Source organism: Apteryx mantelli, chromosome 1, assembly GCF_036417845.1.
Source record: "Apteryx mantelli isolate bAptMan1 chromosome 1, bAptMan1.hap1, whole genome shotgun sequence".
Taxonomy (NCBI): Eukaryota; Metazoa; Chordata; class Aves; order Apterygiformes; family Apterygidae; genus Apteryx; species Apteryx mantelli.
The window spans coordinates 10062527-10087638 of NC_089978.1; the positions used below are offsets into that span (position 1 = coordinate 10062527).

Sequence of the window (25112 nt, forward strand, 5' to 3'; positions counted from 1 at the left end):
ATATAAAAAGAAATATGGAATTTTAAAAAGCTAGTACTTTGGCAGACTGTAGTTCTGAAATGGATGCATACTTAAAGCATCAAGAAAAGAAAACCCTATGTAACTTAGAATTTTGGTAGACATTGAATGGGCCCATTGCAGGTAAAACATTTCAGACATGTTTTACTCCAACATAACATGATGATTTTAAAGGAAGGTGGAAAGGTTTAGTCCTTGTAGATTATATGTTTTAAGATTGTAACTGGCTTAATTAAGGATAAAACTGGGTTATATGAAGAACAAATGCTAAAGGATAGTTCTATTGTTTGAAGTTTTGTTTGTGAGGGGAGGTTTGGTGTTGTATCCCTCCTGGGAAACCTGCATACTCGATCACCTCTCTGAAATGCCTGTACACCAATGCACACAGCATGAAGAACAAACAGGAAGAACTAGAGATCTGTGTGCGGTCGCAGAGCCATAATCTCATTGCAGTTACAGAGACATGGTGGGATAGCTCGCATGACTGGAGTGCTGTCATGGATGGCTACGTGCTTTTTAGGAAAGACAGGCCAGGAAAGCGAGGTGGTGGAGTTGCTCTTTATGTGAGAGAGCAACTGGAATGTATGGAGCTGTGCCTAGGGGTGGAGGAAGAGCGAGTCGAGAGCTTGTGGGTAAGGATTCAAGGGCAGGCTAGCATGGGTGACACTGTTGTGGGTGTTTACTACAGGCCACCTGATCAGGAAGAGGAAGTCGCTGAGGCCTTCTACAGACAGCTGGAAGTAGCCTCACGATCCCAGGCCCTGGTTCTCATGGGGGACTTCAACCACCCCGATATCTGCTGGAAAGACAACACAGCTAGGCACAAACAGTCCTAGAGGTTTCTGCAGAGCGTTGGTGACAACTTCTTGACACAGGTGGTGGAGGATCCAACGAGGAGAGGTGTGCTGCTGGACCTTGTACTAACAAACAAAGAAAGGACTGGTTGAAGATGTGAAGGTCGGGGGCAGCCTTGGCTGCAGTGACCATGAGATGGTGGAGTTGAGGATCCTGCGAGGAGGAGGCAGGGCACTAAGTAGGATGGCAACCCTGGAGTTCAGGAGAGCAAACTTTGGCCTCTTCAGGGACCTACTTGGAGGAATCCCATGGGTTAGGGCCCTAGAAGGAAGGAGGGTCAAAGAGAGCTGGTTAATATTCAAACATCACTTCCTTCAGGCTCAAGAGCGGTGCATCCCTATGAGTAAGAAGTCAAGCAAACTGGGCAGCAGACCTGCATGGATGAGCAAGGAGCTCCTGGCAAAACTCAACCAGAAGGAGGAAGTATACAGAAAGTGGAAAGGGGGACAGGCCACTTGGGAGGAATGTAGGAACGTTGTCAGAGTATGCAGGGATGCGACGAGGAAGGCTAAGGCCCATTTGGAATTGAATCTGGCAAGGGATGTCAAGGACAACAAGAAGGGCTTCTTCAAATACATCAGTAGCAAGAGGAAGACTAGGGAAAATGTGGGCCCTTTGCTGAATGGGGTGGGTGCCCTGGTGGCGAAGGATGCAGAGAAGGCAGAGTTACTGAATGCCTTCTTTGATCCAGTCTTTACTGCTCAGGCCAGCCCTCAGGAACCCCAGACCCTGGAGGCAAGAGAGAAAGTCTGGAGAGAGGAAGACTTTCCCTTGGTGGAGGAGGAGTGGGTTAGAGATCATTTAAGCAAACTTGACACCCACAAATCCATGGGCCCTGATGGGATGCACCCACGAGTGCTGAGGGAGCTGGCGGATGTCATTGCTAAGCCACTCTCCATCATCTTGGAAAGGTCATGGAGGACAGGAGAGGTGCCCGAGGACTGGAAGAAAGCCAGTGTCACCCCAGTCTTCCAAAAGGGCAAGAAGGAGGACCCAGGGAACTACAGGCCAGTCAGCCTCACCTCCATCCCTGGAAAGGTGATGGAGCAGCTCATCCTGGAGGCCATCTCCATGCATGTGGAGGACAAGAAGGTGATCAGGATTAGTCAGCACGGCTTCACCAAGGGGAAATCATGCTTAACCAATCTGATAGCCTTCTATGATGGAATGCCTGGCTGGGTAGATGAGAGGAGAGCAGTGGATGTTGTCTACCTAGACTTCAGCAGGGCTTTTGACGCTGTCTCCCATAACATCCTCATAGACAAGCTCAGGAAGTGTGGGTTAGATGAGTGGACAGTGAGGTGGATTGAGAACTGGCTGAATGGCAGAGCTCAGAGAGTTGTGATCAGCGGTGCAGTCTAGTTGGTGACCTGTAGCTAGCGGTGTCCCCCAGGGGTCAGTCCTGGGTCCAGTCTTGTTCAACTTCATCAGCAACCTGGATGAAGGCACAGAGTGCACCCTCAGCAAGTTTGCTGACGATACCAAACTGGGAGGAGTGGCTGATACGCCAGAGGGCTGTGCTGCCATTCAGAGAGACCTGGACAGGCTGGAGAGGTGGGCAGAGAGGAACCTCATGAAGTTCAACAAAGGCAAGTGCAGGGTCCTGCACCTAGGGAGGAATAACCCCATGCAGCAGTGGAGGTTGGGGGTTGACCTGCTGGAAAGCAGCTCTGCGAAGAAGGACCTGGGAGTGCTGGTGGACACCAAGTTAAGCATGAGGCAGCAATGTGCCCTTGTGGCCAAGAAGGCCAATGGTATCCTGGGGTGCATCAGGAAGACTGTTGCCAGCAGGTGGAGGGAGGCGATCCTCCCCCTCTCCTCAGCCCTGGTGAGGCCCCATCTGAAGTCCTGTGTCCAGTTCTGGGCTCCCCAGTACAAGAGGGATGTGGCACTACTGGAGCAAGTGCAGCGAAGGGCCACAAAGATGATTAGGGGACTGGAGCATCTCTCCTATGAGGAAAGGCTGAGAGAGCTTGGCCTGTTTAGCTTGGAGAAGAGAAGGCTGAGAGGAGATCTTATCAACGTGTACAAGTATCTGAAGGGAGGGTGTCGAGAGGATGGGACCAGACTCTTTTCAGTGGTGCTGAGCGACAGGACGCGAGGCAACGGGCACAAACTGAAACACAGACAATTCCATCTGAACATGAGGAAATACTTTTTCACTGTGAGGGTGACAGAGCACTGGAAGAGGTTGCCCAGAGAGGTTGTGGAGTCTCCTTCTCTGGAGATATTCAAAAGCCGCCTGGACGCGATGATGTGCAATGTGCTCTAGGTGACCGTGCTTGAGCAGGGGGGTTGGACTAGATGATCTCCAGAGGTTCCTTCCAGCCTCAGCGATTCTGTGATTCAGAAGCGTTGGATGTTATGTAGAGCATTATTTGACATAATTTTGTCTCTTTTTTACACAAGTCTAAGCTACAAGTATAAAATATGTATATATATTGACTTTAACAGTTTTCAACAAGGCTATTGAAAAACAGTACATTTACCTGTCAGTTGTAAATATTTTTATTTGGTGTGCTTAATGCTAATAATGGCTTTGAGTATTCTCTCTGAAGTTTTAAATATCCTTTGTGTGTGGTAGATGTTTAGATACATCATCTTTTTGGATATACACATGACATTTGAAATACTGTAATATAACCCTGCTTTAGGCAGGAGTACTGAACTAGATGATCTCCAGAGGTCCCTTCCAACATTTCTGTGATTCTGTGAAGTACTAGTTCCTAAAATTACTTAGCAAACTGTATCTGCATACAGATTCTACATATAATTATAACTGAAATACTGCATGCTGAACTACATTATAAAAAGAAGTGTTTTTCCGCATGATCATTAAAAATGTATCTTTTTGCCTAGCGATTTTTCTAAATCAATGAGAAATTAAGCAGGGTCAGCTAAGGCTCTCCAGTTGAGTTTTGTTATCTCCAAGGATGGAGACTCGACAACCTCTCTGGGCAACCTGTTCCAGTGTTTAATCACTCCCACAGTAAAAAAACAAAACAAAACTAACAAACAAACAAAAAAAACAGGTTTTCTTTTTAAGGTTTAAATGGAATTTTTTGTAATGATATTTCCTGTATTTCAATTCATGCCCATTGCATACCCTCACCAGGGCTGAGCAGAGGGGTAGGATCACCTCTCTCGACCTGCCTGCAATGCTCTTTCTGATGCAGAAAATGGAGGCTGTTGGCCATCTGGGACACAAGGGCACACTGCTGGCTCACATTCAGCTTTGTGTACGCCACAATGCTCAGGTCCTTTTCTGCCAAGCTGATTTCCAGTCAGTTGGCCTGCTATCTCTGCTGTTGCCTGGGGTTATTCCTCCCCAGGTGCAGGACTTGGCATTTCCCTTTGCTGAACTTCATGAGATTCCTGTCAACACAAACCTCCAGCCTGTCGAAGTTCTTCTGAATGGCAGCACAACCCACTGGTGTATCAACAACTTCTAATTTTCTAAGATCTGCAAAGTTGTAGCTGAAAAATACTGCATGATTAATCACAAGTTGGTTACACAGAAGTAATATATGCATATAACAACTTTTAGTCTCATGAAGCTCTTAAACCAGTTTCAGGAACCACTTGTTCTTCTCAAGGGTATTGTCTATTAAAACATTCACTGTATTAAGTCTTTTTGTAAACAGTATTTTTGCAAGGTATTTGTCAAGAACATACTCTCCAAATTTTTGCTCAACTTGATTGTTTCAGAGCACCTTTTGTTGGGAAGGGAGAGGATGTATGTATATTTTTAATATGTCAGGAGATCTCTGAAGAATTTGATCAAATACCATAGGTTCTTGCACCAGTCTTCACCACAATTAGCCTTGTATGAGTTAGTGACTGTTCACATCTAAAAACTAGAGAAACTTGAACCATTCCAGTTTCCGAGTGCCTGAGCATTGTAAGGGATTACCTGTGACCGTATGACTCCACTTCATTCCTAATCATGTTCACAGTATGAAGGTATTGAATGGCTTTTACATGCTGAGTTACTGATTGTTTGTCTCATACCAGGTTCTTGGACAGAAAGAGCGGTGGAATTTAGACTGAGCTGGACATACGCTTTTAGTAATTTATAAAATGTTTGGGACTTATTTCATGGAGAATATTCTATATTCTCTGCTTTGTAAAGCTTTATCTAAAAAGACTTTTTAGTTCACAAGCAGTATGAAACCGTTTGTGATAGTGGATTTTTCTTTGAACTGTGATGCTTTTTTCATATGAAAAGTTTTGTCTACTGGAATTCTTGGCTTACAGAAAGTTATAGAGAAACTTTTCTTTCTGAAAAGTTGCTCTGTGACTTTTGAAAAAATGCAGTCAACATAACTGCAAATACTCCCTGGTAATTAGAAGTGAACTGTAAAATCTGCCTAATGGCTGTTAGTTTATTAAAACACAATAATAAAAACAAGGTTTCAAAAGTCATCAAAGTTTACCTCCACCTAGAGAGACCTAATCTAGCAAGACTTACCTTGCTGAAGGCATGCTGTTTGCTCTCAAGAGGCCTCCAAAAATGAAACAAACCCAGAAAACAAAAGCCCCCAAATCTCCAGCTCTTTGAGTATTAAAAGTCATGGTTGGGGAACTTAAAGCTGAGCTATGTCAGGAAATGGTAAGTGAACTGAAAATATGGCACTGTCACATTTCATACATTTCTTGTGGTGTGTAAACAGAAAATTTACCATGTCTCAAAGCAAAAATCTTCTGTTTTAGGGACTAGTTGCATAGCCATTCATTTTTCTATTGTTGTTCAGAATTCCAAGTGTAATCTTTCAACAGCAGTTAAACTGATAGCATTTAATTTAGTATTTGAAGGCACTGCGACAATATGTCGAGGTGCAGTTTTAGGGGAAGAGTCCTTGATCATGTGCAAGGCAGGGTGTGTGTGCACGTGCATGCCACTGAACAGAACAGAGACCTCCTGGTATGGATGAGTTACAGAAATGCTTAGTGCTTTCTACCATAATGAACAACATTAGTATCTACCTTTTGTGCCTTTTTTATTCTGAAAAATGCAAAATGAGGGGAAAAAAAAAAAAGCTGTGAGAAAAGGCTTGTGTTGAGAAAGATGCATCTGAGTGTTACCCTCAGATTGCAGAGACGATGCTTACACAGTCCTCCCCTTGATTCTGCTGCAGTGTCTCAGTGGTCAGTAGAGACGCTCTGATTGACTTCAGTGAACTTTGAGGACATCTCATTTTAGTCCTGCTGCTGAGGAGTAATAACTTCAAAATGAGCTGTCTGTAATGAGCCGTGATGTCTTTCAACCTTATTTATCCCCTTTAAATTGTAAGTTATACATGCAACTCTCTACACCTGTTTATTGAACTGAGTCCATAGAGCTATCCAACCACTTGCTCAGGGGAAAAAAACAAAATTGCTTAATATAAGTAAGCGTTACGCTACAAAAAAATTAAAGGTCTTGATTTTTTTTAAATTAGTTGTCTTTAGAGTTTTTGCTGTGATTGATTCTGGATATTTTGTATCAGCAAGGTAGTTTCTTGTTTGTGTGATCCATCTGTTCGATGAGTGCAAACTGCTGTTTTCTCCCTCTTGTAATCATTACTAACCAAGACTTTTTTTTTTTTTAAACTATGGAAGAACAACCATTTGATATCATTGTAGCCCTAAGGTATTGTACTTATTTTCTTTCTCTGTGTATATATAGATGCACTATATGTAGGTTTTTTTAGTTAGATACTATTCGAAATAAGAAGGCTATGTGAAGTCCTACCAGAACGATGTGTTTATAGCAGGTAATTGAGGGGTTGTGTTTTACAGGCACAGCCTGGGGTGTGGTTTACAGACACGGGAGTGCCAGAGGATACAAAATAGGGTTGGAATAGTGTTGGGAGACATAAGTGGGTGGAGGCAGTCAGGTGAAGTGTGTCCATGTTGCTAAGTGTGGACAGTACTGTGATTCAGTTGTCCACAGAGCTTCAGGCAAGGCTTGTTTCAAGGGGCTGATTAGTTCCGGACCTCAGAGTGAATTGGGGAGCGAATGTATTTGATAGCGTAGGTGTGCTCATAGAGGGTGGAAAAACAGCTGGAAGTGACCTCAGGAAGCCTGTTTGCCCATCCAAAAGCAGAATCGATGCCACCTTTATAACTCTGGACATGCAGTTATCTGCACATTCCATGTTTAGACTCTAATTTAACAACCATATGTCTTCTGTTATGAAACCCTGAGAGAGAGTTGTTTTTTGATCTTTTAGGAAAGGAAAATAATGAACCTGCTGTTTCATTTGACAGTTACTTTTGGTACTTCAGTCTCTTAAGTGTTGTACTTTGAACAACAATGAACTCTCATAAAGATCTTTAAGAAAGGCTGTTTAGTTGTTCCATTACAATATGTTACAGCTTCCTCTGCAGTAGTTAATATAAAAAGCACAGTGAGAGACTTGACAAGTGCTTTTGAGAATACAAATGAAGGATTGCCGAAGTGCTTAACTATATACATATCTATATGTATATACACACACACATATGAAGTTTGTGAATTAGAAAATGGGAGGGTTTAATTTTCTCTCTTATTCTTTCTTGGTGTTCTAGCACTGGCAGGTGCACCCTGTCTTGGCTCAGCTGTGTTTTATGTTTGCCAGTTTTAATCGTTTAATCATGATCAAACAACAGTGCTTTAACATGGATCTACGCAATCTCATGTTTAATAACACATATTAGTCTTTCTTTTGATCTTATCTATCTAAAGATTGCCTGAGGCTTGCTGGCAGAAAAATTCAAGAGTCTCTAACAGATGTAGTGGTGTAGGTGTAGCTAAATTGGCAAAATGCCCAACCAGCACCTGACAAATTGTTTTTATATGTTTTCATAAAGCGTGTCAATTTATAAATAGTAGCAATGTTTTACTGCTTCATACGTTACCTAATTTAAATAGAAAAATAATCATACTGCTGATGACCAAGATTATGACAAAAGTTTACACCAAAACTTTTGATAGCTCATGAGTCTCCAAAAATATGGTGGATTTCAAGTACAGAAGGGCATGAGATGTTTTTAGAGTTAAATATAATATTTTAATAGGGCTTGCTGTGCAAAGAAGGAAAAATGTGGCATAACTTGAAATATCAGATGTGATTCCATCTTATGATTGATGCATGCTAATTCAATTGGTATATGTCTTTTGGGATTACCAGAAATTTGAGCTTGGTGAAAATAATCACCATTTTTCATAAGTAGTTATGCTTTTATACAAAGAAAAAGTATCTGTTTTCAACGTAAAATATCTTTATGTATTTTAAAAAGTTTAATAACAAAGTTTCTGAATGGGAATTATGTGACTTTTTTAATAAGCAGTGGCAGGTGAAAATCAAATAGCTTAATTTTGCTACTGAATACAGTTCTTAGGAATTTAAAGCTGTTATTAATATAAAAATAAAGCATATTGTAAAGATTATTATTTAAAAAATAAATTTAATGAGGAGATCACAGTTTTGGATTAGTGAGAGAAAGAGAGGTTAGTATTTGACTTCAGAATAACCAGAATAACAATGCCAAGCTTTGTATTTACATAGGTGTGCCCAGTAGGTTGTGAGAGTAATATTTGATTATGGGGTATGTGTTTAGTTAATTCTGTGCCAGATTTTGGACTTCTGTATCAGTTTTTACAGAACTGTATGTCCCTGATGTGAAAAAGACACCTGCTTACTAGTCTGAGTTTGGCAGACCTCAGGTTCTAGCCCTTGTATGTCTTTGTCATCTAGATTAAAGAAAAGTCTTTACTCCCTTAGGTTCTTGTTAGGTTCTTGTTGGGATGCTCAAGCCACCTCTGCATCTTCTCTTGAATAAGCCGAAAGTATTGAGATACTGACATCTTTAGTTTTAGTGCAAGTTATGTATTCCAGGTATTGAATTGTTCTTTGTAGCTGTCTCTCCTAGTATTTTAGCTCTCTAACTGCTAAGAATGAAGTTATACTAGCATTCCTTGCCGGAGCACCCAGTGTGTTAGCCCAAAGAGACAGGAAGCATAAGAGGTGGAAAGAGTAGGAGGAAGGGGGCAATAGGACCCTAACAACTTTTGTGATTTTTTTTTTTTTTTTTTAATCACCTGGGAGAGCATATAGAGAACTAAGACGGGGAGAACAGATAGAAACTAGTTCAGTACTCAGGAAAATCACTTTCCAAATCCACTGCTGATCTAATCTATCAGTAAGTTTCTGTTACAGTTGTCCTCTGTACCACGTCAGAGAGAGAGTGCTGTTTATTGCAGTGAACTATGAAGGTATGGTTGATACTATTAGCAGCTCATGGTTTTAGGTCTGGTTTTTAGTCCCTAATATGTAAAGATGTAACTGTCACATCAGACCTATGGTCAGCTAATGGTAAATCGTTCCATCAAATAATTAATATGATAATTTCTTGCCTAGGGCATGAAAAAATAATAGAAAATAACTACTTACATTAGCAAGACTCATCATCAGATCAGATTTCAGACAGCTGAACATAATTAAACTTGGTGCCTATTTGCATATAAATTATTTTCTACAACTTCTAATATATTTGTCTAATTAATCAGAATGATTCTATAATTTCCATCCCCTTTAACTACTGTACAATTATAGAATGACTTTATGCCTTTTTTACAAGATATTTATTATATTATTGGGAAAGAACAGCATATCCACTTTGTAAAGACAGTCATTGATTAGGAAACTACTGTTTACATTAATGCACAAATAAAAAAGAGATATTCCATGCTCAGTTTTTTTCTGTTTTTGACGTAAAAGGCCATTACGTTAATCTGGATATCTATTTCCATTATGATTTTTATTAAAGGAAGCTTGTTTAAGAGATAATCTTAGTGATAAGAGTCGTAGAAAGCTTTTTTATTGAAGCAATAACATGTCTTTAAATAAAAGATAAGAGTTACAAGCAACAGTTGACAACTTTCTATGATTTACACCAAAATATAACTGTGCTGTTTGTGTAGCTCTGTTGATTTATCGGTAAAGCTAGTATTTTTGTTATTAGACCAAGTAATATTTATGGAAAAAACAGAATGGCTTTTTGGAAACGTAAACCTTTCCTCATGTCTGAAATAGAGGTGAATCTGAAGAATGGATTCAGACTCAAAAGTGTGAAGGAATGTCTTCCTTCATCTCTGTGTTAGATGGTCTAATAAAAGATATTGCAACTACCCTCCTACTATTCAACTGGATATATAAAGGTCAATGGAGTGTTTATAGTCTCTCTCAGCAGAGAAAGTACTAGGCTGTTCTTATGTGGATAAACAGCAGGTGGCTTGTTTTAAGGTTTTAAAAATAAATGAAATAGCTGTTTTGTCTGGATCATGTATTTTAGGAGTAAAAGTTTGAGACTACTATACAAAGCTTCTAATTACATGTAGGTTGGTCAGAAAATGCTCGTAAAACTGGAAATCTGAATTAAACAGCAGTAATATGAGAAAGCAAATGAATATTAGTATTAAATCCTTAATATTTCTACAAATGTGGCCATAGTCATTAGTTACCGATTAAAAATGCATAATAGCAAGTCCACCTTCTTTTCTTTGTGGCTTTTAGTCAAATGTCGACAAGGTTGTTCATTTTCCATTATTTTCACCAATAAAGTTTTCTTCAGACAGAAGTTAGCTGACAGTTCTTGCTTTCTGTAGCATACAGCCTTCAAGAACTGAGAGTAACTTTTTCTTATCATTAAGTGTAGATATCGCTCTCACATGAATTGCTAAGAGGTTGATTAAGAAGGTGTTGTTTTTGCATTTCATGAATATGCTTGAAGTCAAGTGTTGATGTGCCAGTAGTTGAAACAATCGTGTCTTCTGTTAGTTGGTTTTAACACTATTCAGTGATGAATTGTAGCTCTGACATTCTAAATGCTTCTGCCAGTTAATATCGCTGATTTGTCCCTCTTCACTCCTTTTGTCTTCATTTACATAGATTACATGCATCTTCAGTGTTTGGTTTTTTTTAATTACAAAATTTATGTGACCTTACCACAGACTTCAGTCCGGCTCTTATTCTGACTGTATGGGAGATACCATCAACCTCCAGTGAGCAACTTTTTTATTTGGCACATCACAACAAAGTTTCTGCACATCTGTGAATGCAAAGTGCAGGGTGTGTTAGGGAGGGAACAGCCAGGGTACGATGAAGTCCAGGAAACCTGAGTAAAAGCCATCTTGGGTACGAGAAAATGTGTGTCGTCTTGATCTATTTCTGTGCTGGGGGCTTGAATCTCCAGGCTTTTGCTGCTTGGGAAGCCCTGGCAACGAGACTCTGGAGGACATTTCAAAATGGGATTGGTGCTGAGCTGAATTATTTAATGGCTGGTTATCTGTTTCATGTTTCAGGGGCTACAAGATGAGTATGAGGGTGAATGTCTCTTTCTTTTGAAAGGGCTGGAGAAGATAAAAGGGCTTCACATTTTCTCTTTTTTCTCTCTATCATATGGATGTTCTCGCAAACAAGGCTACCATGATTATCTTTGCTGACTTTTACCTTTCAAATCTTATTCTTATACCTCCCTATGCTAACAAGTACTGCCAACCTTCAGTGCAGCTGAGTGAGTGGGATGGGCTTCTTGCATTCTACAAATATCAGAGGGGAAAAAATATTCTCTTATCAGTCTATTATCTCCATTGCTCATTCCACTCTGAATATTACCTACCTCATGATAGTCTTGTCTGCAAGAACAACCATATGATAGCGAGAGTAATGAGAAAATATTATTCAGCAGATTATTCAGCAGTCCTTTACCTGACCCTAACTGTTTTGTGTAGCTCTTCCTTCCTCATCATTTCATGTCCTGTGCTTAATAAAAATACAAGTAACCCTAGGATTAGGTAGTGCACATGAAGTGTCAGAGTACATGAAACTTGAGAGTGGTTTTAATGGTTTTGTCAGTGTTACTTCTGCTTTCACTGGTCCAAGATTTCTATCTCTGGATGTGGCTGTGAGGGGAAGTTGCCTGTACACTACTGCCGATGCTATTGGACCTACTGCTAACTGCTTTCAGCTAGAACTTTTTCGTGTACTCAGAACTGGGAATGGCTGAGTGTTGCCTCATGATGCTGTTTAAATGGGGTTAAGCTTTCTTGAAAAAAAATTTGGCTTTGTCAGCCCGCAGAGCTCTTCTGGAAAACGTGCCTCCAAGTCTTGTCAGCAACTTTACACTTTTTTATTAAAGTTTAGTATAAACAACACATCTAATATGAGGTAGCATAGTTTTTTTTCTTTTTTCTTTTAATCTGTGTGGATCTCATTAAAAATATTAAAACATTTAGGGATGTATCATTCTCATTAGAAACATTTAGGTTGTCTGCTTCTTATAGCTGTTTCTGCAGCTGGAAAGTCTCAAGGTCTGTATGTTGCCAAGCACGATTTGTTGACCTTGTATCATAAATCAGAAAGAGATGGACTGTACAAGAAAAACCCCAAAGCAGTCTTCCTGCTCACTGGATACAATTTTGGGGCTTAAATTCACTCAAAAAATTTAATTATGTTTTTGTAGGTTTTAGTATTTTCTGTTTTTTAGTATAGTTATTCTTAAATTTGGGCCTTTGCTGCAAAATAGCTATTGCATATTATAAATACTGAGGATGCTACATAAAAATTATGTAGAATAGGTGCACGTTAGGCTGAAAAAAAGGTTTATTTTGACAGTATATACCTTAATTTTGGAACACAGTGACCCTTCTTCCCTTTTGTACTATGATAAGAAGACAGCACAATAACTGGGCTTTCCATGTTGAACTATGCAGTTTTGAACAGTCTATTTTAGCTGCAAGTTTTACTGTCTTTGAATTGTATAAATGTTAGGCTGGAAGCAACGCTTGAGAGATTTGAGTTGCCTTCCATACTGAGATAGTGTCAAGCATACCCAGAGCATTTCTGATAGTTATTTGCCTCTACTGGTTTTAAACTCCACTGATAAAGGATATTCCTCAACCTCCTAGGCAACTTGTTCTAGTATATCATTACCCTGTAGAGAAAGCTCTTCCTAATATCTAACCTAAATGGTCTTTGCTATAGATTTAGCTCAGTTTTTCTCCTTCGGTAGTTGATGGACAATGAGAGAAATTTAGCAGTGTATGATTATAACTTTGTGCATATTGGAAGGCTCTTACGTTGCTCATTAGCTCATCTTTTCTAGTTAAAGCAAATGCAATTCTTGACTCTTTACACAACTGTTATTTTCATTGTCCTTTTTTGAACTGTCTTGTTTTGTCTACATTTTTCTTTTACAGTAGTGCCCAACACTAATTTTTCAGGGGAGAAGTCACTAGCACTAGGGCATATAGTGTAGTGTATTCTTACCTCCTTCAATCCTAAACACAGCCCACAATGCTATTTTACAGTGCTTTCTGCAGCATTCACGTTGCTGACGTGTATTTATTTGTGATCTATGGAATTTCTTACACTCTCATATTGCCTGTGCAGTTGTTTCCTCGTATGTTTTTTGTGTATGTGATTTCTCCTGCTAAGTACTTTGTATTTATTTTTATTGAATTTGATCTTGTTGACTTTGGGCAATTTGATCACTTTACACACAGACCTAACCTCTAAAGGATTTCAGTAAGTTTTATAGCATACTCTCTATTCCATAATTAGAGTCATTACTGAAAAGACAAGACTAGGGAAGTCTCTTCTGTGACCTCAGTTAGAATGCATTTGTAGTCTGATAATGAACTGTTAATGGATAGACTTTTCTCTTGTGCTGTTTTTAAACCAGCTCTATGCCCACTTTCTTAATATATGAGACTGCCATAAAGGTGAATTAAAGTTCAGGTAGATTACACTGTCTGCTTTCCCTATGTCTGTCAAAGAAGAAAATTGGAATAATTTTAATTAATTTGTTGGCAGTGTTGGTTGTTTCTTATCATGTTGTTATCTAGATGTTTATAAACTGACCCTTTCAAATAATTTATTCTGGGACAGTTCTGGATATTAGACAGGCTGACTATCTAATATGCCATGGACTTCTCATTTATGAAGATAGATACTAGTTTGTTCTTTTCCATCTAGCCAAGGTCTTTGACATCTTGTTTTTCTCAAAGAGCATGTTAAGTTCTGGAAGACAGCTGATAACTGTAAGCTGATTCAGCAAGTTTTTTAAATACTTTAAGATTAAATGCTAAAGTTTTGCCAAATAGAATGCAGGTGATAGACAAATTGATAGGTGGATTGAAAGGTGGCTGGGCTGAACTGACAGGCTCAAAAGGTTGTGGTCAGCAGCACACAGTCCACCTAGAGGCTAGTGGTGTACCCCCGGAGTCAATACTGGGGCCAGTAATATCTTCATTAATGACCTGGACGAGTGGGCAGGCTGCACTTTCAGTGAGTTTGCAAACAATACAAAACTGGGAGAACTCTTTGATACACCAGAGGATTCTGCTGCCATTCAGAAGGATCTCGACAGGCTGGAGGTTTGGGTTGACAGGAACCTCATGAAGTTCAGCAAAGGGAAATGCCAATTCCTGCATCTGGGGAGGAATAACCCCAGGTAACAGCAGAGAGAGTTGGCCAACTGGCTTGAAAGCAGCTCAGCAGAAAAGGACCTGAGGGCTGTGGTGTGCACCAAGTTGAACGTGAGCCAGCAGTGCGCCCTTGTGTCCTGGACAGCCAACAGCCTCCTTTTTCTGCATCAGAAAGAGCGTTGCCAGCAGGTTGAGAGAGGTGATCATGCCTCTTTACCCAGCCCTAGTGAGAGCACACCTGGAGTGCTGTGTCCAGTGCGGGGCTCCCCGGTACAAGAGAGATAGGGACCTGCTGGAGTGAGTCCAGCAAAGGGCCACAAAGGTGGTTAAGGGATTGGAGGATCTGTCATTCGAGGAGAGGCTGAGAGAGCTGGGACTGTTTAGCCTTGAGGAGAGAAGGCTCAGGGGGGATCTTAGCAATGTGTGTAAATACCTGATGGGAGAGAATAAAGATGGAGCCAGACTCTTACCAGTGATGCCCAGCAAGAGGACAAGAGGCAATGGGCACAAATTGAGACACAAGAAACTACTTAAACAGCCCCCCCCCTTTTTTTTTTTTTTTTTTTTGAGGGTGGTTAGACACTGGAACAGGTTGCCCAGTGATGCAGATACTCAAAACCCAACTGAACATGGCTGTGGGCAACCGTTGTATTTGACACTGCATTGGACAATGGTCCAAGAGGTCCCTTCAAACCTCAACATTTCTCTGATTCTCTAATTATTTATAGGAATATAATTTAATTGTTCTTTCTGCATTCAGTCTTCCAGATTGTGGAGTCTCCATCCTTGGAGATGCTCAAAACTCAACTGATCAAGGTCACTGAGCAATCTGCTCCAACTGGAATTGCTTTGAGCAGGCGGTTGGGCTAATCTACCTCTGTAGGTCCCATCCAACCTGATTCTATTATTCAACCTTTGCCCCGTTTCCCTTTTGCCCCGTTTCCCTTTTGCCCCGTTTCCCTTTTGCCCCGTTTCCCTTTTGCCCCGTTTCCCTTTTGCCCCGTTTCCCTTTTGCCCCGTTTCCCTTTTGCCCCGTTTCCCTTTTGCCCCGTTTCCCTTTTGCCCCGTTTCCCTTTTGCCCCGTTTCCCTTTTGCCCCGTTTCCCTTTTGCCCCGTTTCCCTTTTGCCCCGTTTCCCTTTTGCCCCGTTTCCCTTTTGCCCCGTTTCCCTTTTGCCCCGTTTCCCTTTTGCCCCGTTTCCCTTTTGCCCCGTTTCTTACCTTTATTTAATCACAATTTGTCTTTTCTTTGAAGATCAAAAGCAAACTAGATACTGAATACTTGAGCCCTTTTTAATCTTTCTGCATAGGTTTTCCTTTCTCGTTAAGAAATGAATCAATACTTTACTTTCACTTCCTTTTTTTTCCCTACCCCCATAGTGTTCTGTCATCATAGTCGTCATAGTGTAGCCAGGTTAGTTATTAGCATTGTTTTTCTTTCCCTCTCTCTTTTTTTTTGGTTATGGAAGTTACTGTCCCATCCTCTGTTTGCTTGAGTATTTTAGGTCTTGCTATCAAACTCATTAAAAATGGTAAAGAAGGAAAAGAAGAGAAAGCAAGAGAGAATATTTAGTAAGAAAAGTAGTTTTAATTGGCAAAGGCATGCTTTTCTTCAAGAAGCTGGTGCTTTGCCATTTCTCACTTATTTCTCAATATCATTGAGATTTCTCAATATCATTGAGAAATTGGAGTTGTCAAATCTGTCAGGAATTCTTGTCCTTCCTGTCCTCCAAAAATGGCATCAAGAGAAGTGACAATTGTTTTTGGAATGGTTAAATATGTTTTGAACTGTGGAGGGTTAGGGCAGATCTTTCTGGGTAGAACTCGGGTTTAAGTCTGCTTTCACTTTTAGTCTGAACTGAAATACATCATTGTCCTCACTTTACCCTAATGATTTCATATAAAATGATTTCAGATGTTCACATTTTTGATGCTGAGTAATAAACCATGATTTTTAAACATGTACTAGCAAAGGAAAAGGAATAAAAAACAATGGATAGTTTAAACAGTAAAAGTTATGATGTCTTGCCTGGCCTAATTTAAAGTCACATGCCAGAGGACTGTGGAAAGCAATGTGGTCTCATTGTAAGATTTTTTTTTTTTTCCTGAAACTTTGCCTATTCAAGTTTTTATCACACTTTTGAATCTATATGAACACGTACCAAACTAATCCATTGGTCTGCATGTGTTTATAACCTTCAAATATGCACTCCTGCCAACATTTCCTTGCTTTTCACTTATTCAAGTCATCCATATCCTATCATGTTCAAACTTCTAAAACTCTTGAAGACAAGTATTAGCATTTTTTTGAAACACTTGCAATTTGGCTGTAACTGTTTTCTCCTAAATTTTAGTATGAATGTGGGTCATTGTATCTAGAATGGAACAGTATTTTCTTTCTCAAGCTGTAGCTGGCAAAGTTAGCATGGATTAAGGCAGATTATAATTTTAAAGCACAGTATAGTTGTTCCTGAATAAGCTGTATGCGAATGCTGCCTGCAGTTGTACAGGCAGCTGGGTTGATATAATGGCTTGTTGCTCTCTCAAGTAGAACAGCTTCATCCTCTTTCTCCCCTTTCTCTGCTCCTGGCACTGAGGTTCCCCTTCTGCCTGTGCCTGCTTGGGTGCTTTTATGCCCTTCCAGTGTTCTCCTATCTCACTAAGTTGTCAGAAAACTCTCCAAAGTCAGCTTTCCGCAGCATTTGTGAGCAGGTGATGAGGAGGAGGTAAGAGCATTGCTCTGGGAGCAGAGGGAATGGGAGGAAGAAGGGAGACATTCCCCTTCCAGTGGTGTGGAGCTGCTAAATTGGCTCACGGACTCTTGTAGAGCCACGTTGTTCATCCAGAGCATGAGCAGATTATTCCAAGTGAGTTACGTGATTCCCCTGAGGCAAACTGAGCAGAAAGGAAACTCGTGTTGGGAACAGAGCTGTCTACTTTCAGACTTGCCTAGAAGCAGTTAAGCAGAAGCAGCTGTCTGGCATCATAAATTTACTGCTTTTCACATTTGAATAAATAAAAGTTTGAATCAAATAAAGTCAAAGTATATTTGAATCACATAAAAAGTGTTTGAATAAATCAAAAGGAAAGTGAGAGAAAAGATAATGTTTAAGTTTCCATTCCTGCACACTGTCATCCATATCTAATCTTTATGATGCACAAACTTGATATATTTCTATTTATTTATATTTTACTTGATTATATTTAAAAACACATTACTCACGGGGAATGTGAAACTTTCTATGGGGAAAAAAGAGAATTCTAGACTATTTGAAGTGATATCCTTTGCTGTGTCTGTCATCCCACTACCCAGGTTTGGATTTCATATTTTTATTAACTTATGCAGGGTCAACCCAAAGAATCAGTGAGAATCTTTTTTGAAGATTTAAATTCTGCCCTATCGGGGATAGAAAATAAAGTCTAACTTGTATTGTAACAGTTGTAAAATCATCGTGATCCAGAATGTACAATAGCAGTGTGACCTTTTAGGTAATAATACTTTTTTTCCTTCTTGTAGGTCCTTTTGTTCTGCATCACAGCTGCTCTGTTCATGTTCTTTTTCAGGTATGTTGCTGGTATATATGTTTATGTTTGTAAAGATTATTTTAAACAGCATTTCTAACAGCTTACTTGACTTTGGTATTCATAGGAAAACTTTTGTATATTCTCGATTTGGGCGTTTCGAATTGAGTAGAGTGCTTCCATGGCATTAGAAAACTAATGCTGGGAACATAATTGGACTAAAAAGGGAAATGCTGAGTTGAATGCTTTAAATCTCCTCAAGGTGCTACATAATTTAAGAGGTGCCGATAATTTGAGAAGCCTCCTCTCATCTCATAATTTAGACCCTGGATATCTAACTTTACGTAACATGAAAACTGTGGAAATCTCTAATTTCTCTGTAAGTTCTTAAATAGTTTACTGCCCAGAAGATAATGTTTGATTTTTTCAGTGTAAATTCAGGAGAATAGGAAACTGAGATTTCATAGGCTTATGTAATAACAAATATTTGATATGCAGGTGTGACTGCCTTCTTTTAATTTTAAACTAAACTTGTTTCACATACTTTTTCACAAGTTATCAGTTACATTCCCTTTTTAAAACAGGCACGCATTTTAAAACTTTTTTTTTCTCTTGGTCTGGAAGAAATATACAACAAAGGTATTAAACTCTTCAGTGCTTCCCTTTTAAATACCAGATCCCCTAAATTATTTTATTATAACTCTAGTTGGATGGTTGTTTGCTCGTTAGTGTAGCCTGTAACTACAGCCCTTTGACTTAGAATTTTCTGTGGTAGATTTCTGTGGCATGTAGCCATCTATGGTTCTGCAAGCCATATGATCCCCTGATAATTGCAAAACTTTAGAAGCTTTAGCTTGTTTTTTCATAAATCCATGGCCTTGGAATTACTTATGAATATTGGCCAAGAACAGTCTGTGGATGGGGAAATGATATTATTTTAAAAGCTTCTAAAAAGCATTCCTTCTTTCATCAGTCATGCATTAAAATCCTTATATTGTCAATCTTCTCTTTGTTTTATTTTGTACTACTATTCAGAGTTACGACATGACAGCCTCTGAGAATTTTACTTGTAATGTAGATGTTAGACACCTGTCTGTGTGAATGCTGATTTAGAAGAAAAAGAAGAAAAAACAAAAACAGTAAAATGCTGGCCAAAGTTATAAATGCTGTATAATTTTTGGAGGAAACTAATTGTGTCCTGTTTGTCTTTGAATAAATGAGAACTGACCAGAGCCCAGAAATATTTGGCAAATCCCTTACCAACCTGACAATGTGAAGTAGACAGCTGAATGGATTCCAGACTACTTTCTCTCTTCTAAAATTAGTGCCTCCATGCCAGAATTGATAGATATCCCGTAGAGCAATCTTCAGGAGTGTTTGCTTCCTTTCTCACTGGTGTTGTGAACCAGTATTACCAGAACCAGGTATTATAGGTCCATTAGTCTCACTTTAACTCTCAGAAAAAAATATTGGAATAAATGTTTTTTGTAACCACAGATAAAAACAATAAAACGAATAAGTCAGATTTATCAAAAAATAATTAGGTCAGACCAATTTATTTGCTTTTTTCTGATTGTAATGAGTATTGTGTTTAGAAGTTTTTCACGGTGATTCATATGATATTCTCATAAATACGTCAGAGATGCATTGTCTAGGTGAAAATGCCATTAGATAATGGCACAAAACTGGCTGGATAATAGTCTGACAGAATTGCTTTCAGTGGTTGTATGTTGCTACACTCAAAATCTTCCTTACATATATATATAAGGTGTGTGTATATATATGTATATTCACACATACCTAAAAAACCAACAATTTCTTGGTAGTATAATGAAAATCTTAGATGTCTAATTCAAGAATCTTCATTAGGCTAAATCTAATTATTGCAGACAAAGAATAATAATGCAGTTAGATTATTTATATACAGAAAAAGGTGCAATAATAGTAATAATACAATTACAGTTATAACACACCCACTTTTTAGTTTCTACCTCTTTCCTCTATGTTATGCCCACTCTTCTACTGCTCCTCTGGGCCCTAAGGCTGGTGGTTTCACGCTGGTGTCGGCGGTGAGGGGGTGTTACAGCAAGTGGACAGTATTTTGAGTTCTTTGCCAGTAGGAATATCATGTTCATGTTGATGGTTTCTGCTTTCTCCCCCTGGGACCCACTTGGGTCATTTTTATATGTTTGTCAACAAATATTTACACCTTTGTCTTTCTTCATTAGTACAGTTTACTACATACGGTGCACTATATAGGCACCTTTATATTTAGATACTATTTCTAAGTTGCCCTTAAAACCAGTTTTGTCCAGTTCCAGGTCTGCATTTTTTAGCTGACCATTAGTGAGTTGTTTATAGCCAAGGGGGCTATAACGGTGCCAGCCTGTGCATCCCTTATCGTCCCGCGCCTGTACTCCTCTGTGCCGTTTCTCAAGGCCGCGCTATCGTACCAGGCCTGCGTCTCTCTGCCCTGCGTCATGGGGTTGGTGTCGTAAGTACTTCGTTCTGCACGGAATGATTGCTTGTTACTGGTATCTGCGTAGAGCCGCGGGTGTACCGTACAAAGATAAATAGGAGTAAAACAAATCAGCCGCAGGCACCTGATCAATTAGAAATTGCTGTCACAGCTCAACCAAGTGAAACAGAGCTACAGGCAGGTGAAGAGAGTTTCGGACGGGGCCGGCCTGGCAAGCCTCGGTCCCCAGGCCTCGCAAACGTGGTTCAGAGCCTGCAGCCTCGTACTAGCAATAGCAGTACCACATCGCAGGGCTTCAGAGTTGCACCATCAAAGGCAGACGACTGGGTTGACAATCACCTACTTGGGTCCTCGGTTGAATATTTTTATGTAATGACCTCTTTTTTTTTTTTTTTTTTTTTTAACATAATACCATTAGAGTAAATGCTTATTATGTGTGTGCATATAACTGCTGGGTGGGACCGCAATTACTTTGAATGGAATTGAAATTCAGGTAAATACTAACTGGAGATAGGAGCTGAAAAAAATACAAAGCTGTTCAATAAGGACAACTTTGAGGTAATAGACATATGCAGCTGTGGGGAAGCCACTGGTTAGAGAGCATTTCTCTTAAAAAAATATATGAGTAGTAGTTGTAAACTGCCAGCTGAAGTCAATAATGTCACATTGCCACAAGAAAGGGAAACGCTGTAACAGGATGTATAAACAGGATGAGAGCTTGCAAGGTATATGAAGTTATCTTTTTGTTGTACTTAAAATTTAAAAAGTTCTCAGTACTTTCTTGTGGTCTGTTTTGATTATTATGCACCAAGAACAACGTGGAACAGTCAAGAGCTCAGAGATGATGATCTGGCGTCTAGAAAACATGATTTATTTAACAGAGTTGATTTTTTTTTGTTTTGTTTAACAAAAAAAAGAGGCAATAATTGTCTTCATGTATGTAAAAGACTGCTGAGAAGAGGATGAGAGTAGTTAGTTCTGATTGTGATAGAATGAACAAGAAATAACAGAACAAGACATTTCTTGTTAAAAGAAAAAATTGCAGCACGCATGAATTCACTTAGATTCTGAGTAAGAAAATCTTAAGAATAAGAAGGAAGCAGCGGAAAAGACTTTGTGACGGGATTACAGATTCGAGGTCTGTAAGAATAGGTTTTGGATAAAGTGGATATTATCACTTAAGGAAAGGAATGGACTAGCTGACTTCTTGAATCTCTTCCAATTTTTGATTCACATTAATAGCTGTCATATTATGAAACAATTAATGGAAAAAGCTGTATTTGACAGTGGCCAGTGAAATCTTTGGAGAAAGATAACCTTGTGCTTTTTGAATGCAACGTGAAAGACACTCCTAGAAAAAAAATTCCAGATTACAGCTGTGCGCTGTAGAAATCACTACATTTTTTAGAATATGTGGAGAGGGGACACATAAGCAAAGCAGTGACGGAGAGCACATGAGCAGTCCAGGGAGTGAGGGGCAACTCTGTAAACTAGTATAGGGAGAAATGTGAAGCCTCTGCCACACACAGATAAAACAGTTCTCCCACGATTTCTAGTCATGGAAATATAATAGAAGAACAGCTACTCAGTGAGAAGAGAGACAACAGAGAAGTCATTCAAGCAGTGCACAGAATTGCTGTCCCGCTTGTCTGGCCGGGGCCTCTGAGTTGGGCATTGTCTTATCCAGTGTGTGAGTTCTTCATTGGTCTCCTTAGATAAGATTTTGAGCTGCGCTCAGAGGGATACTTTATGAATCGAAACAGAGTCCTGGGGCAGAGCCTTCCCATCTTTGTTGTCATCTAAAATAGAAAAGAACTGGGATAGTCATGAAACTGCATTTCATCTGCGTAACGACTCGAAATTACTTCAGCCTTTCCTTAATTGTAAACAGATCTAACTGGCATAAAATAGTGTTAGAATTACAGTACTTTCAGAATGGTCTCGGCAAAGCACCTTATTCAAAGCCAAATCTGCTTGGCTGTGCAGAATATTGTCCCATTGGCTATGAAAAGCTGTTTACTGCTAAAAAGCATTTACTGACCCAAAAAACAAACAGAAAACCCTGCTTTGCTTTATCTTGAAACAACTCTATTTCCAGGATAGTTTTTTGGCCTTTTTTTTTTTACCGCACTACCAAAATGTCCAAAAAGATGCTGAGAGCAGTAGCAAACTTGGTCACCAAAATCACATCTGTCTCTTCCATAATTAAAGAGAAAATCCTCACATGTAAATGGTGTAACTTGAATTTTAAAACCTTCCTAAAAAGAGACTTAATGTAAATATACCTCTGTGATATCAAAATATGACTGATGCTCAGAAGTAAAATCATGCAGAGAATTAAAATGTAAAGTATTCTTTATTTTTTTCATATAAATTCATATAAGTTCATATAAATTGTCTTATTGGAGTTTATTAAGATCTCTGAATTTAAAAGCAAAGGCTGCCTCCAGTCACCCATTCTGGTTGCCTTTCCTGCACCACTAACGTTCTTGCAGTTACGTGGTTACCTGCCAATAACTGCCGTTTGTTCTGTGTAGTTTCCAAGTGGATCATTAGCTTATAACGTGGTGCACAGTAGTTAGCATTGACACTACAGCCAGTGGTACTGAGTGGTTGGGGTGAATATGGAAGGCAGAAGTGCTCCTTCAGCATGAGCATGGACTTGTGTCGTTTTAAAGTGACTGTGTATCAGCATGGCCAAAGATGATCTTTACAGAAGCCATAACATAACGACAGTTATTTGAGTTGCAAACTTTGAAGCTGCCTCCTTCATGAAGGACTTAAGATATATTCTATACATGATACACATTTTGGGATACCTTTTAGGTAGCCTTCTTGTTAACAGGCTATTAAATTGAGCTTAATTAATGTTGTTTCTGGAAAGAAAGTGCTCCAGTTAATAGTTATTTGATAAAAGGGAACAAAATCAGTTTAGCATACAGCTGTAAAATGATCATACCTCTCCCTTGATACACACTAGTAGAAAATATCACTGTAACGGATATATGAATCTTGGTCTATGGGAGAACAGAGTTGTTCTCAATTCATTTGAGTATTTCTTTTTCTAGTATAATGAAGTTTCTCAGTATCTCATTATAATGTCTATCTTGAATTATTTTTAAAAACAAATGGCATATTGGTCCTTTGAACAAGCAGTTACATCTTGCCGATGGTTCTCTCTGATTGCCAACACTCTCATGTCTGGCTTCTGCCTCCAAAGTGGCAAAAAGGTTGAGAAGACTGTACAGTAGATCTGGGGAGTTGATTATTAAGAAAATCGGAATATTCAGGTACTTTTCCTATCGTCTGTAAGAAGAAAAGGTATTTCTTTTCATCAGTTGTAGAACAAATACCCTCTTGGAGGGCTTTGTCCTCCTGTTACATGGGAAGGCAAATAGAAGCCCCTCATTTGCCTGTTCTTCACCAGTTATTAGTTCTGAGCCAGCACTTGCAGTTGTCACTGCCTCCATGAGTGGCTGGAGACCTGCTTTGCAGAGCAAGCTGCGGTAAGGGACAGGCCCAGGGGTCTCTCTGGGCCCCTTCGTGGCAGGGTGGGAAAGGAGAACCAGTAGGTGCAGGGTCCAGCCATCACCCGCGACGTACCTCGCCCAAAACGCCGGCTTCCACAGGCGGACTTGGTACAGCCCTGAGTACTGTTCAGCCCCAAATAGAGCAGAAGAAACGGAAGGTAATATGTTTCACGGTTTAGTTGTTCTTCTTAGAAAAGCAAACAAAAAGTCAAATCAAAACAGCTGCCTACTCAAGAAAATGGTAAAGACTTTCAGAGGGCTTTAGGAATTAAACAGATCTTATTGCTAAAATTTTCTGGTCACAAAAATATCCCTTCATCTCTCTTGCAACCCCATTATCCACCTACCCCTTCCCTAAGGGAGATATTTTACACTAGTTAAAAGCTTCACCAAGCAGTCTCAGCGTTTTTTACTGGAGTTTCCTCAAAAGTCTGTTGGACTATTGCATCTGCCGCAAGACTACGAGAAGAAGAAAGTCCTAAATCTCAGAGTAAAACAGTAAGGTTACAGAACTGAAATAGCAGAAGAAAAAAGAATTACTCCAGGAATAGTTAAAGTGAGAAGGGAGTCAGAAAGAAAGGTAAATTCAGAAGAGCAATATAGGAAGGATGACAGTAAGAAAAAGAAGGAAGGAGTGACGCAAGGGAGGAAAAAAGATGATGTCCTAAGACAGGACAAAAAATAGAAGAATGTACTAGGAGAAAGCAGCAGAAACACAGATGATAGTTTTATAAGCAGAAATGCTATGTTTACAGACAGAGGAGGCATATTTTATTGTCATCTTTTTTCTTCAGTCTTCCTTTTATGGTATTTTTATGCTAATTTATACCTCTATTTTGTCTCAAAATGTTTCTACTCAGTTCTACTGAAGGTGATGAAATTATGCACCACTTTTTTTTTTTTATTACTGTAATGCACAGTAATTAGTGTAGGGCAATCTATCATATATATATATATTTAACGCATAGATATAGTTAATCACAGTTGAAACAGACTTCTTTTTTTCTCCCTTTTTCTCAGACATACAGACAGATAGATGCATGTGTGAGGAAAGGAGCGTTGCCATATATTTAGGAATTAATTTGCACGTGTCATTAAACTCTACTGGGACTTAATACTTGCTGCTTTCTCCAAGAAATGTCTTACCCGTGAATCATATCTTGTCACATATGATTTGTTTTAAAATGCATCCTTTTAAAAAATATCTTGGAACAGAAGTACGCTTTTATTTCTTTCTTTTAATTTTTCTCTTTAAAA

General features: G+C 39.3%; 1 protein-coding gene across 2 annotated transcripts in view; it reads left to right on the forward strand.

Annotated features, from left to right (window-relative positions):
- The window catches only part of TMEM135 (transmembrane protein 135), a 192140-nt gene that overhangs the window by 107084 nt on the left and 59944 nt on the right, over positions 1-25112 (forward strand). For both annotated transcript variants that reach the window (XM_067289431.1, XM_067289436.1), the window contains one exon: positions 17842-17888. In XM_067289431.1, the coding sequence (XP_067145532.1) occupies positions 17842-17888 (47 nt within the window). The remainder of the gene's footprint in view (positions 1-17841; positions 17889-25112) is intronic.